Genomic DNA, 13,613 nt, shown 5'->3' on the forward strand with positions numbered 1-13,613 from the left:
CATGAGGCCCTGGGTTCGATTCCTCAGCACCACATAAGCAGAAAATTAAAAAAGCCGAAAGTGGTGCTATGGCTCAAGTGGTAGAGCACTATCCTGGAGCTGAAGAGCCCAGAGTTCAGGCCCCATGACCGGACCCAAAAAATTAATTAATTAAAAAAAAAAACTCCAAGTGGCACTGTGGCTCAAGTGGTAGAGCGCTCGCCTTAAGTTGAAGAGCTGAGAGACAGCAATCAGGCCCAGAGTTCAAGCCCCACGACCGACAAAAAAAAAAAAAAAAACTCCACCAAGGTTGAATGAATCCTCTCCTGCACCTTGTATATGTCTCCCAAGAAAGTAACTGCCTTTCCAGGTTTTTGTTTCCTCTGGAATCCTTCCACTTGGTGCCTCTGTTGAGAGGTTTTGCTATTCCACTCTCTGCACTTGAAAGAACTTTTCTTCTCCCCCCGCCCCTCTACATACTGCTGGTTAAAGTCTAGGCTGATTAGACTCATCTCCTCAGGGTTTCAGAAATTAAAGCAAGCAGTCTCTAGTGTGGGAGCTCCTTAAATTGACTCCTTAAATTGTTCCATGCTATATTTATATGTTGTATATAGCATGGCTTCATATTCTATCTGAATGCTCTTTGGAAAAACCTTGGTTTTAATTGTAACAAGGAGAGCCTAATGGTTCTAACAATGCTATCAATATTATTATCCAAAAATACTGTGTACAATAGAATCAGGTTGTTCACTCAGTTGCTAAACTGTTTCAAAATTTCAACCATGGCTGTTCTAAGTCTTTTGTTACAGTGATTTGATCTTTCTCTGGAGCATCTCCAATAGGGCCTCTAGAGGATGGATCTTAAAAGCACTCATTTGTCACAAGTTAGCTTTTGCAAACTCAATGGATTCCAGGTAAATCCTATCTTCAAAACTCTTTGTTGCTTAAATTTGGCCAAAAGGGTTTTACTGGCACAGACCTACGTAACCTGCATGTCACTCCCTTGGAATCAGACAAAATGGGACATCTAAACCCAGACACATGGAAAGACCTGCTAAGACAAAGCACTTTGTGGCAACAGGAATCATTCAAAGAAACACAGTTTAGAAGAAAATTATCTGTGCAAGAGGGAATAAAAGGCATCTAAACTGGAAAGGATGAAGTAAAACTACCTGTTTGCAGATGACTTGTTATAAATGCCCAACGATTCCATAAAATAAAAAATCCACCCAACAAAATTGCTAGAATAAACAATCAGTGAAACTGTAGAACTCAAATGACCTCACAAAATCACCAGTATTTGTACATGCTATGAACTACCCTAAAAGGAAATTAAGATCACTCAATTTATGATAGCATGAAAAACAATAAAATATCAAAAAAAACTTAGCAAAGGAGGCTAAAGACCTGTACACTACAAACAGTGCTGAAAGAAGTCAGATGCAAATAAAAGATGTTCTCTTTATGAACTACAAGACTCGATATTGTAAATATAATGATAACACCAAAAGTACAGGAAAATAAAAGAAGTTAAACTACATTAAAATTAAAATCACTTGATGCCAAAGGACACAAAAGTGAAAAGAACACCTATATAATGGGATAAACTATTTGCAAGTCGTATATCTGATGAGGCATTAATACTAGAATACATCAAAGAAATAGGTACCTACAGTAGTGAAAACCAGAATGTAGAATGGCACAGTTGTCAAGTGAGATGGAGAATGGAGAGGTATTTATTGGGTATAGTTAGTTTTGCAAGGAAAAAAATTTCTAGAGATGACACTAATAGTGGTGATTGTATGAACCTACACAATGCTACTATACCTTTAAATACACTTAAGATGGCAAACTGTTATCTTTTAGTACACTAAACATTTTTATTAAAAATGAGAGCAATTCTATATCATATTCAAGTGATTAAAGTTAACATCACCAATCCCAGCACAAATTAAACTGCATGTCAAGAGAAACGTGTTGAAGTACTTGAGGCTTTGGGAGAAAGATAACAACAGGCTAAATATACACAGGTCTGCAAAAATCCCAATATGTATATAGAAGGTGATTAAAGAAGGAAGAAAGTGATGGAGGATACAAGGGAGTTAACCTTACTATCCTTTGCTCTCACAACTACTGTAAATTGTATGGGCTGGGAAGCTGGCTCAGTGGTAGAGTGCTTGCCTTGCATGCATGAGGTCCTGGGTTCAATTCCTCAGCACCACATAAACAGAAAAAGCCAGAAGTGGTGCTGTGGCTCAAGTGGTAGAGTGCTAACCTTGAGCTGAAGAGCTGAGGGACAGTGCCCAGGCCCAGAGTTCAAGCCCAGAACTGGCCAAAAAAAAAAAAAAACTATTGTAGGGCTGGGAAGGTGGCTCAGTGGTAGAGCACTTGCCTTGCATGCATGAGGCCCTGGGTTCGATTCCTCAGCACCACATAAGCAAAAAGAAAAAAGCTGGAAGTGGTGCTGTGGCTCAAGTGGTAGAGCGCTAGCCTTGAGCTGAAGAGCTGAGGGACAGCACCCAGGCCCAGAGTTCAGGTCCCATGACCGGACCCTGCCCCCCAAAAAAACTATTTTAAATTGTAAATATAGAAGTTGTTCTGAGAGTCCATGCTTGAAGCACCATGGATAATTTATGCACAAGCTTCACCCCCCCCCCCCCCCCGCCCTTTCAGCAAGTTCCTTCTCATTCTGAATTCCCCAGTTATTCACTTTATTACTTGGTGTCATTAAGAGTTTTACCCTAGGGGCTGGGAAGGTGGCTCAGTGGTAGAGAGGTTGCCTTGCATGCATGAGGCTCTGGATTCGATTCCTCAGGCCCAGAGTTCAGGCCCCATGACCGGACCCCCCCAAAAAAAAGTTTTACCCTACGCAAATGATGTTTTTCAGATAACTGGCATCTATCTATCCAAAGACCAACAGTTTTAAAAACTTTAAAACACTGAGTTGCTTTAGAAAGGCTTCACTAGATGGATAAGCCTTTTTGTTCTCAAATGTTTCTGAAAGTAAATAAGAGAACACTGCAGAAAGCAGTTTGTTTTCATCTAGTGGCCAACTGTTATTCTAATGTCTTCACATATAAATTACTATATTCTATGTGTGCTGGTAAACTTGTTCAAAATTAAGTGGAAATAAGTTGAGTGGTTCTCAAGAATAAAGCATTTTGGTCACTTGGACCCTCTAATGATGGAGGGTCTGAATGTTTGGCAGAGTTGGCCTCATCCCTGGTCCTCTCCCCAGGCCCAGAGACAATCCTCCAACTCCAGTTATGCTGAACAAAGTCTGGAAGCAGCTGACTATGAAGTGCTATCTGTGCAAGAGCAGCTACCTCACAAGAGGATTCATGGTACATCATCTCAGTGCTCTACAACCTTGGCCACGTCTTCCTGATGCGCTTCAGGAAGCCTGCTGTGTTCACCAGAGGCTGATGAAGATGCCACAGTCAACAGGACTGCACTGGAGCTGTGCACCTTTGCCCTGGCAGTCACCAGGGTGCTGTGCTGCTCTCACCCTTCCCCATAATCACCAATGAGGTTCTGCTCTCACTCCCACACAACTAGCACATCCAGTGGCTCCATGGCTCCCTTATTCTTGGCCTCTGCAACCTTAATTCTTCTCCAATTTCTTCATCTTTCTCACACGCTTTGCATACTCCAGAGTCTGAGGGCTTTGCTAGCTCCAGAAAGGGCTGAGATGGTGGTGATGTTGATGTTCCCTACTTGGCATCAGTCATTGTGGACAAGGCCAGCAGAGTCACTCTGACTTCTGGGATTACTACCTCCCCTATCTCCACTCCTACACCTCCTTCCTTAGGGCTCTGTTGCTCCTGTGCACCCCAGTAGGTCTTGCCCTCATGTTCTCCTTCACAGGAAAGCTGCTGGTCAAGCTCCAGCTGTTAGATGGGAAAACATCTGAACTGTTCAGGTTGAGGCAGCTCTAACCTGTAATCCTACCTCTTGCTGGCAGGATCTGTAATTCCACCTCTTGCTGGCTGCCTTTACTCAGAGCTGCTACAGACAGGTCCTGGCTGTTTGGGGTCCTGCTAGAGAAGCAGTAGAAGGCTTCAGCCTGGCAGCAGAATCTGGGCTACAGCTGGCCATGCTGTGCTCGCTGGTGTTGACCCTCTGTCTATGCTCACTGTGGATATCCATGTTCCAGAGCTGCTCATCAAGGGGGCCAGGCGGCAGGGCATGCAGGATGCTGCCTTGGGTCAGGTCTCCTCCAGGATGGGCGCCTTTGATATCTTTACTTGATGGTATCCTCAAGTGTGGCTTCTGAAGCTCTCCTCTCTTCTGAAGTCTCTGGTCCAGATAGCATGACACCATCATGACACAGGTAATTGGCAACTATGTCTGCTCCTGGTCCTGAGCTCAACACTTCTGTCTCCTTTTGAACCCTGGGCCTGATTTGCTTTGACTTGCTGGGTGACCAGATGCTTTAATTGGCTAAGTAATGTTTTTTTGTTTTTTTTTGTCGGCCGTGGGGCTTGAACTCTGGGCCTGGGCGCTGTCCCTCAGCTCTTCAGCTCAAGGCGAGCACTCTACCACTTGAGCTACAGCGCCACTTCCGGTTTTCTGGTGGTTTATTGGAGATAGGAGTCTCACGGTCTTTCCTGCCTGGGCTGGCTTTGAACCACGATCCTCAGATCTCAGCCTCCTGAGTAGCTAGGATTATAGGCATGAGCCACCAGCGCCCGACTAAGTAACGTTTTACATTGTGTTCCTCTATGCCTTTACTGACCCCACCACAGTGACTGGTAAAGACCTTCACCACAGCTGTGACTGAGCTGATCTGAGCCGCTGGGCTGGACAAACTGCTGCTGCCTGTCTCCTGTTTCCCCAGGCATCTAGGAAGACACATCAGTGTCTTCCAGCTAGGGGTGGAAGAACTGGACACTGCCATCTGCTGCCTAGTCCTGGAAAGGAGTCCAAGGTGGCTGGACCTCAGGATCCTGAATCTGAAAGGATGGGTCAGCAGAGGGAAACTGAGCATCGCATCCATGCATAATCAGAGCTAGGGTGTGGGACCAGGCCAGGGTTTTCAGACTTACCTGTGGCCTCAAATGGGGTAGTTAGGTGACTGGGTCTGGCTTCTGGTTCCCAAATTATTTATATATCCTTTTGCCCCATGGCTGTTTCAGACAAGCCCATAGCCATGTTTATGTGATTTGATATACAATAGGGTGGTATGGGAATGGGTAGGCCAGGGGCTAGTTCAAGATAACAGTTGTCTCCTTTGCCTTTTGGCCAAGCAGATCCTAAAGCAGTGCTAACCTGGAGGGACTGTGGAACACTGCACAGGTAAGGAGAGGCTGCACAAATCAGCAATAAAGTTGATACCAAGGTTTAGAAAAAAAAATAGCATGTTAGTGAATTTCATGTAATTTTCAGTCCAAAGATCTATGGCCAGCAATATTCTCACATTAAAAAAAAACAAGGCCACAATTTTTTTTTTTTGTCGGTTGTGGGGCTTGAACTCTGGGCCTGGGCGCTGTCCCTGCACTCTTCAGCTCAAGGCCAGCATTCTACCGCGTGAGCCACAGCGTCACTTTCGGTTTTCTAGTGGTTTTTATTGGAGATAAGAGTCTCACAGACTTTCTTGCCGGGGCTGGTTTTGAACCGTGATCCTCAGATCTCAGCCTCCTGAGTAGCTAGGATTACAGGCATGAGCCACCGGTGCCCAGCTTAAGGCCACAATTTTTTTTTTTTTATCAGAATAACACTTCTATAATTAAACTGGTTTAATACCAAATTTCTCTTGAGCTTATAGTCTTCATAATTTAGTATATAGACTATTAATTCTAAAAATCACAAAGATAAATCAAGAAATAGTTTTAAGGTATATAGTTTCTACATCTCCCCTAACTATCCAACTGCTATAGGCAATCAGTCTGGTGACTTTCTTACATCTATAGGATTTCTTAACCTTTTTTCCCCACTGTACTGCTCTATGAGAAAAGCAAATTTAAGATAAAATCATTATTTCCTAACACAATTTGTTGATACCATATTTCATCCCTGGTTATTGCAGTCTTTTTTTCTTTTGAGGTTTACGTAGCCAAGGCTGGCTTCCAACTCACAATCCTCTTGCTTAGCTTCATGTGTGCTGCAATTACAGATATGCCGTGTTTGCAATGAAATTCTAACATTAAATGCCCAGGGTTAGTGTCAGGCCCCACAGATTGAGGGCTCAGGCCTCTTTCTACAAGACTGCCTACATCCAGATGCCAGCCAGTAATTGAGGTCTCTAGGCCAGCCACAGGAGTAGTTGTAAACCTTTTGGTTCAAGAATTTGCTACGATGTCTCACAGAACTCAGAAAAGGACCAGGTCCTCTTACAAAGCACTATATTTAGCTTTATATTTCTATATTTCAATTTAAAGAATATAAATGAGGCCAATCAATCAAATAAAGATATAGGTAAGATGAACAAAGTACACAGTGCTTTTTTTCTTCCTTCTTTAAAACAATATATAGTTCAGATTGGCCTTGAACTCACAATCCTCCTGCTTCAGCTTCTGGCATGCTGGGATTACAGATGTGCACTACCATACCTAGGTAGTCCAGAACCCAAATTGAGGTTTCACTATGCATGCATGGTTGATTAAAGCGAACAAGCAATGTGACAGGACTTCCTTCAGTCCCCACCTGACTGGAGAACCAACTCACTGGCACACAAGGACATTCTGAACTGTTCCCAACTAAGGAAAAGGTCAAATTCCTCATTTTTGCATAGTCAATAGAATTCACAGGGTCACAAAACACAGCAGTCCCCACAGAATTTCCTCTTTAACAAAGGATCAATTTTTTGCCCCAGAACAATCTTTAAGACAATGAAGAGACAGCCCACCAAAACCAGAATGAAATTTTATTGTGTAAAGTTTATAGAAGTATGACTAGTATTCTCCTGTACAAAGCACACAACAAACAGTTTTAAATACAAATGAGAAAAATGGGAGTCCTATGACAATGTTTGATACAAGCTGAACCATTTACAGACACGCTAAAAAAAAAATTTAAAATCTTTCTTCAAAGAGTCCACTGTGCATATATTAGAACAGACATAGGAACACAGCCAGGTAAGGTCAGGCAAGGTCACAATGGCATTTTATTGCCTTCGATGCTGATTTTCACTGCATGTGCAGATCTGCTTTTTTTCCTTATATCTGTGAATTTTCTCATCTGTTTATCCAGTCGACTGATACCTTTCTTAGAAGAGGCCTGAAACTAATAGGAAAAAAATTAGAAGGAAAATTATTGCAATACATTAATCTTTCATATAGTTATTGAAATGCATTCATAGTTTTGTATCTGAAAGTTAGCATTAGAAGAGCTCCTAGTTCCAAAATAACCAGAATAGGCTTTACTCACCTCAGGAACCAGAGTGAATATATACAAGCAGTTTTACAATCTTATTGCACTCATTAATGATTCCTTTTGTTGTTGTCTATGCCTTATTTTTAATTTTTCTGGTTATATAGAAATTTACTTAAGAGGAAATATTGAGACTACAACTGTTCTATTTCCATAATTTATATTCCATTTTAACTGTATGCTTTCCTCTTCAAAGACCACATGTGGAGCTGACCACTTGACATGCACTTTCAAACAGTTCAGACAAAAAAACAACAATCTTCCAAAGGAAAGTCAAGTCATCTATGAAAAAGTCTTAAGCAGGAGTGGTAACCCCCTACATGAATGAGTGGTAGAGCTGCATACGTGGGGTAAGTCCCTACTCTGCCTCTCCTGTCTGTAATCTTGGGCAAACAATGCTATGGCCTGCACTCCTGCCAGGACTCTTCCCACTTAACTCTTACATCTAATGGTTTAATTATTTCCTTTATATTTTGAAGATCACATATAATGCAAAGATATGGCTTCCAAGAAATTTAATTAGGAAGTTAGTAGAAAGGTACTGATGTCAAAGGTTAAGATGATATTAAGACGATATTGTTAGCACTGCGGTGCTAACAATTCAGGTGGTTAAGAATGGTGATCAAATGGATTAAGAAAATGTGGTGTAAGCCGGGTGCCGGTGTCTCACGCCTATAATCCTAGCTACTCAGGAGGCTGAGATCTGAGGATCAAGGTTCAAAGCCAGCCCGGGCAGGAAAGTCTGTGAGACTCTTATCTCCAATAAACCACTAGAAAAACCAGAAGTGGCACTGTGGCTCAACCAGTAAAGCATTCGCCTTGAGCTGAAGAGTGCAGGGACAGTGCCCAAGCCCAGAGTTCAAGCCTCAATGCTGACAAAAAAAAAAAAAAGAAAACAGAAAATGTGGTGTGTACACACACACACACACACACACACACACACACACACACAATGGGATTTTACTCATCCATTCAAAAGGAAATGAAAAAAGTTGGAAAAAATTATATTAAGTGAAATAAACCATACCCAAATAAACAAACATTGCATGCTTCTCCTCATGTGTGATAGAGCACACCTATAAATCTATTAAGTAGAGCTGGGAAGGTGGGTCATTGGTACAGTGCTTGCCTTGCATGCATAAGGCACTGGGTTCAATTCCTCAGCACATAAGCAAAAAAGCCTAAAGTGGCGCTGTGGCTCAAGTGGTAGAGTGCTTGCCTTGAGCTGAAGAGCTGAGGGACAGCGCCCAGGCCCAGGGTTCAGGCCCCACGTCGGTGGGGGGGGAACCGGGGGGGCGGGGGGAGGAACCGGGGGGGGGGGGGCAGGGGGGGTGGCTGAGAAGGGAGGTGAAGGGTAAACAAAGGAGGAGGCTGCAATGCTTGGTAAGAAATGTATGCATTATCTTGCCCATGTAATTGTAACCCCTCTGTACAGTATGTTCACAAATAAAATAAAATTAAAAAAAAAATCTATTAAATAAATTGAGTGGTATGCAAGTGCTTATAAATGAAGGAAGTAAAATAGACTCTATAGAGCTCAAATAGTATAAATTTTTAGAAAGATTAGGTCAAAGTTCAACAAAATCAGTACCAGAAAGTGGGTACATGCAAGGGGAAGAGGGTTAGGAAACAGGGATAAAAGAATGGAGGGCTGGAAGGAGAATGCAGTCAAGAATTCATTGTGGAAGTGGCGCTGTGGCTCAAGCAGTAGAGCGCTCTCCTTGAGCTGAAGAGCGCAGGGACAGCACCCAAGCCCAGAGTTCAAGCCTCACAACCGACCAAAAAAAAAAAGAATTTATTGTAGGGCTGGAAAGGTGGCTCAGTGGTAGAGAGCTTGCCTAGTATGCATGAGGCTCTGGGTTCAATTCCTCAGCACCACATAAGCAGAAAAAAAAAGCCGGAAGTGGTGCTGTGGCTCAAGCGCTAGCCTTGAGCTGAAGAGCTGAGGGACAGCACCTAAGCAGAGTTCAGACCCCACAAACAACAAAAACAACAACAAAAAAGAATTCATTGTAAAGCCAGGTGCTGGTGGCTCACACCTGTAATCCTAGCTACTCAGGAGGCTGAAATCTGAGGATCATGGTTCAAAGCCACCCTAGGCAAAAAGTCCCCATAAGACTCATCACTAATCACTCAAAAGCCAGAAGTAGAACTGTGGCTCAAAGTGGTAGAATGTGTCAGCCTTGAGCAAAAGAGCTCAGGGACAGTGCCCAGGCCCTGAGTTCAAGCCTCATGACTGACCAGAAAAAAAAAAGAAGGGTGGGCCAATGTGTGAGAATGTTGAAGTGGGTGACACTGATCAAGATGCATTGTATTCATAAACTGCTTTGTTAAGGCACCTCCTTTGTACAGCTACTTGAAGATAAAAAAAATTTAAAGAGCAATGGTAGACAAACACAGTCATAATACTCAATGTATATTAGTGAAAATTTGAGGAAACATGTTAGAATGGGTAGATGGGATTGTGGAAGAAACTGATAAAAGGGGCACATTGATCAAGATGCACTGTAAATATGAACAGACATGTTAAACTGAAACCCCTTAGTACAGCTATTTGTTAGCATTTTCTGCTTGTAAAATATACTTATTCCTAGAAAATGTCTAGAAATCAGGAAAAAAATCCGAATGAAGAAAAAAAAAGATGATTAACCTGTTCAGCAACAGAGCAGACAAAAACTTGAGATTCTAACCAGCAAAGAGCCAAAAGTACAGGTGTGGTTCAAGTAGTAGAGTATCAGCCATGAGCAAAAAAACTGAGCAAGGAGGTCCAGAATTCAACCCTAAGTATCAGCACAAAAAAAGGGGAGGTTTTGAGACAGTTTTTGATGATTCTTTGATCATTCTTTTCCCCAGATGTTTATTACTAAATCATCTATAACGTTCAATTAAAAAAATGTCAGGTAACATGGGATTAGAGAATGAGTACCAATGTGCTGAGTTCTTCGAATTCCAGCTTTTAAACATGGCAGGACCTCTAGTATGAGGCAAATATGAAACAAGGAACAAACTCTCCATGTGATTAAAAATTTTTTTTGCTGTTCCTGCGGCTTGAACTCAAGGGCGAATCACTATTCCTGAGCTTTTTTGCTCAAATCTAGTGCTCTACAACTTCAGCCACAGACCAACTTCCAGCCGTTTTTGGTAGTTTAGTGAAGGTAGGTGAGAGTCTCACCAACTTTCCCACCAGGTTTCAAACTGTGATCCTCAGATCTCACCCTCTTGAGTAGTTAGGATTACAGATGTGAGCCACTGGCACCTGGCTCTAATTCATTCTGAAGAGTTATATTGACTGTTCATCCTAGATATGTGTGTGCATGCATGCTTGCCAGTCAAAGTCTAGGCACTATCCCTGAGCTTTTTTTGTTCAAGGCTAGCCCTTAACCACTCTGGCTTTTCTGGTGCTTAACTGGAATTAAGACTTTCCTGCTCAGGCTGGCCTCAGATTTCAGCCTCCTGAGTAGCTAAGATTACAGGCACGAGCCAACTGGCACCTGGCCTCACCTTAGATTTTTTAGGGAATTTTCTAGTCTCAATTATTTTATATGTTTCAAGGCTTGGCACTAATATGCTGTTAGCATGAAAGTCAGATGTGAGAGCTATGCCACCATCACAATATCCCTCAGAGTACATAACTTCTTCCAAATCTCTCATTTTCCTTCAGACCTTATGTCCTCACTTTAGTTCTAAGAGGCAACATGAAAAGCCTTACCTACTCAGGTCTTTGAAAAGGCATAGCTCCCAGATGCCCTACTACAGAAAGCTGGACTGCTTCTCTATGTTTCTCCTTGGAACATCTCCTCTCTAAGTATCAACCCTCATATCCAGATTGCTGCTAGTCATATATAATATGTAGCTGGCAGATGATTTGTTACTCCAAGCTCCAAAACAGACCTACTTTCTTAGTATGCCAAATTCAATGATCGCCCTTCCCAATTCATCAACTCTATACCACACTTCCTTAGGACATCAAAAATCTATTCTGCACTGTTTTATTAGAAAACAAACAAAAACACCCAAAAAGCAACCTGAGCATGGTGGTGTACATTTGTAATTTCAGCTAATTGGGAGGTAGAGGTAAGAAGATTGTGACTCTGAAGCCAGTCCAAAAAGTGTGGGACTCTATCTCAAAAACAGAAGAGTTAGGGATGTGGATCGAGTGTTAGCACCAACTCACCTAGCATGCTCTTACCCCTGTGTGAATGTAATAGGCAGTATTTAAAACACACACACCACCACCAACAACAACAACAACAACTTAAAAGACTAGCATGATGGATTTCCTTAGAAAATACTAGGCATCCCTCTGTATATCACCTTTATAACAACAATTTAAAAAATGAAAAAAAAAAAAAATACTAAGAAGCTTGGCACTGGTGACTCATGCCTGTAATCTTAGCTACTCAGGAGGCTGAGACCTAAGGATCGCAGTTCAAAGCTAGCCCAGGCTTTAGGAAAGTCCATGAGACGCTATCTCCAATTAACTACTCCAAAAATGCCAGAAGTGGAGCTGTAGTTTGTGGTAGAGCGCAAGCCTTCAGCAAAAAGCCCAGGTACAGTGCCCAAGACCCTGAGTTCAAGCCCTAGGACAAACAAAAACAAACACCTATGGCACAGTTGTATAAGATATTAAATCACTTAAATGTTTTGCCAAATGGAATTTTAACACATTAAAAAACAAATGAGCAGGGCACCAGTGGCTCACACCTAGAATCCTAGCTTTCAGTAGGCTGGGATCTGAGGATCACTGTTCAAAGCCAGCCCGGGCAAGAAAGTCCATGAGACTCTTATCTCCAATAAACCACTAGAGAACCAGAAGTGGTACTGTGGTAGAGTGCTAGTTTTGAGCTGAAGGGCTGAGGAACAGCGCCCAGGCTCAGAGTTCAAGTTGGACTGACAATTAATAAATAAATATCAACCAACCCAACAAGGCATAAAGGAGTATAATACAGTTGCTTAAAAGATGTATTTGTACTGTGGCTCAGTGGCAGAGTGCTTGCTTAGCATGCATGAAGTCCTGGGTTCGATTTCTCAGCACCACATAAGAAAAAAAGTTCGGAAGTGGCGCTGTGGCTCAAGTGGTAGAGTGCTAGCCTTGAGCTGAAGAGCTCAGGGACAGCACCCAGGCCCAGAGCTCAAGACTCATGGCTAGCAAAAAGAAAAAAAAAAAAAAGATACATTGTATGGAAGCCAGGCACTGGTGGCTCACACCTGTAACCCTAGCAACTCAGAAGGCTGAGATATAAGGATCACAGTTCAAAGCCAGCCTGGGCAGGAAAGCCCATGAAACTCTTTATCTCCAATAAACTACTAAGAAAAGTTGGAAGTGGATCTGTGACTCAAATGGTAGAGCCCTAACCTTAAGCAAAAGATGCTCAGACAGCACCCAGGCTCTGAGTTCAAGTCCCAGGAGCAGAAAAAAAAAAAAAAAGATATATTTTGTATTCATAAACTGCTTTGTTAAATGGCAACTCCTTTGTACAACTACATAAAGATAATTAAAAAATTTTTGCCGGGCACCAGTGGCTCACGCCTGTAATCCTTGCTGAGATCGCAGTTTAAAGCCAGCCTGGGCAGGAAAGTATGTGAGACTCTTATCTCCAATAAACCACTAGAAAACTGGAAGTGGTGTTGTGGCTCAAGCGGTAGAGCACTCGCTTTGAGCTGAAGAGTGCAAGGACAGTGCCCAAGCCCAGAGTTCAAACCCCAGGACTGACCAAAAAGAAAAAGAAGTATTTTTAAAAATACATTAAATTTTCATGCATGCACATAAAAACTAAGAATCCACAACAACCTAAAATGTTAATATTAAGTTGTGGTGAGATTATAGGTTACAATAAATTTATGTTTTTTATATTTTTGTAAGCGTATATAAAAACATGCATTGCTTCTTCCATTTTAATGTTATTGTTAAAATGCACTTCATGGAATATACATGATATGGCATAGTACAGGTTACTGCACTTATCAATCAGAAACCAGAGAATGAATAAATTATATATTTATATCATGATCACACAGATTTTTATAATTAAAAGTGATGAACCTTCAAAGATGGGTTAATATGTAGAAATGACCCAAATTGAACACCATAAGCTAGCTATTGAGGATCTAGCAAAAAAGTCTTATTTTGGTGGCCTTGATAAATACCAGCACAGTATGAACATGCAGACCATTTGGGAGCTCTCCTGGAAGACCCCTGTCTCCTCATGTTCCAAAGGGGCTCTTTTACCCTTTCTTATGTACACAGAAGGGTACAGAGATAC

At 42.0% G+C, this 13,613-nt stretch overlaps 1 protein-coding gene and 1 pseudogene across 1 annotated transcript in view; one reads left to right on the forward strand and one right to left on the reverse strand.

Annotated features, from left to right (window-relative positions):
• Nucleotides 1-3,163: 3,163 nt before the first annotated feature.
• LOC122112340 lies at nt 3,164-4,994 on the forward strand (annotated as a pseudogene).
• A 1,831-nt stretch (nt 4,995-6,825) lies between these two features.
• Nucleotides 6,826-13,613, reverse strand: part of Iws1 (interacts with SUPT6H, CTD assembly factor 1) — a 44,888-nt gene continuing 38,100 nt past the window's right edge. The window contains exon 14 of the mRNA XM_042685178.1: nt 6,826-7,203. Coding sequence (XP_042541112.1) covers nt 7,072-7,203 — 132 coding nt within the window. The 3' untranslated portion in view covers nt 6,826-7,071. The remainder of the gene's footprint in view (nt 7,204-13,613) is intronic.

The sequence above is a fragment of the Dipodomys spectabilis genome, unplaced genomic scaffold, assembly GCF_019054845.1.
Source record: "Dipodomys spectabilis isolate Male_0828 unplaced genomic scaffold, ASM1905484v1 ptg000094l, whole genome shotgun sequence".
In the NCBI taxonomy this organism is placed as follows: Eukaryota; Metazoa; Chordata; class Mammalia; order Rodentia; family Heteromyidae; genus Dipodomys; species Dipodomys spectabilis.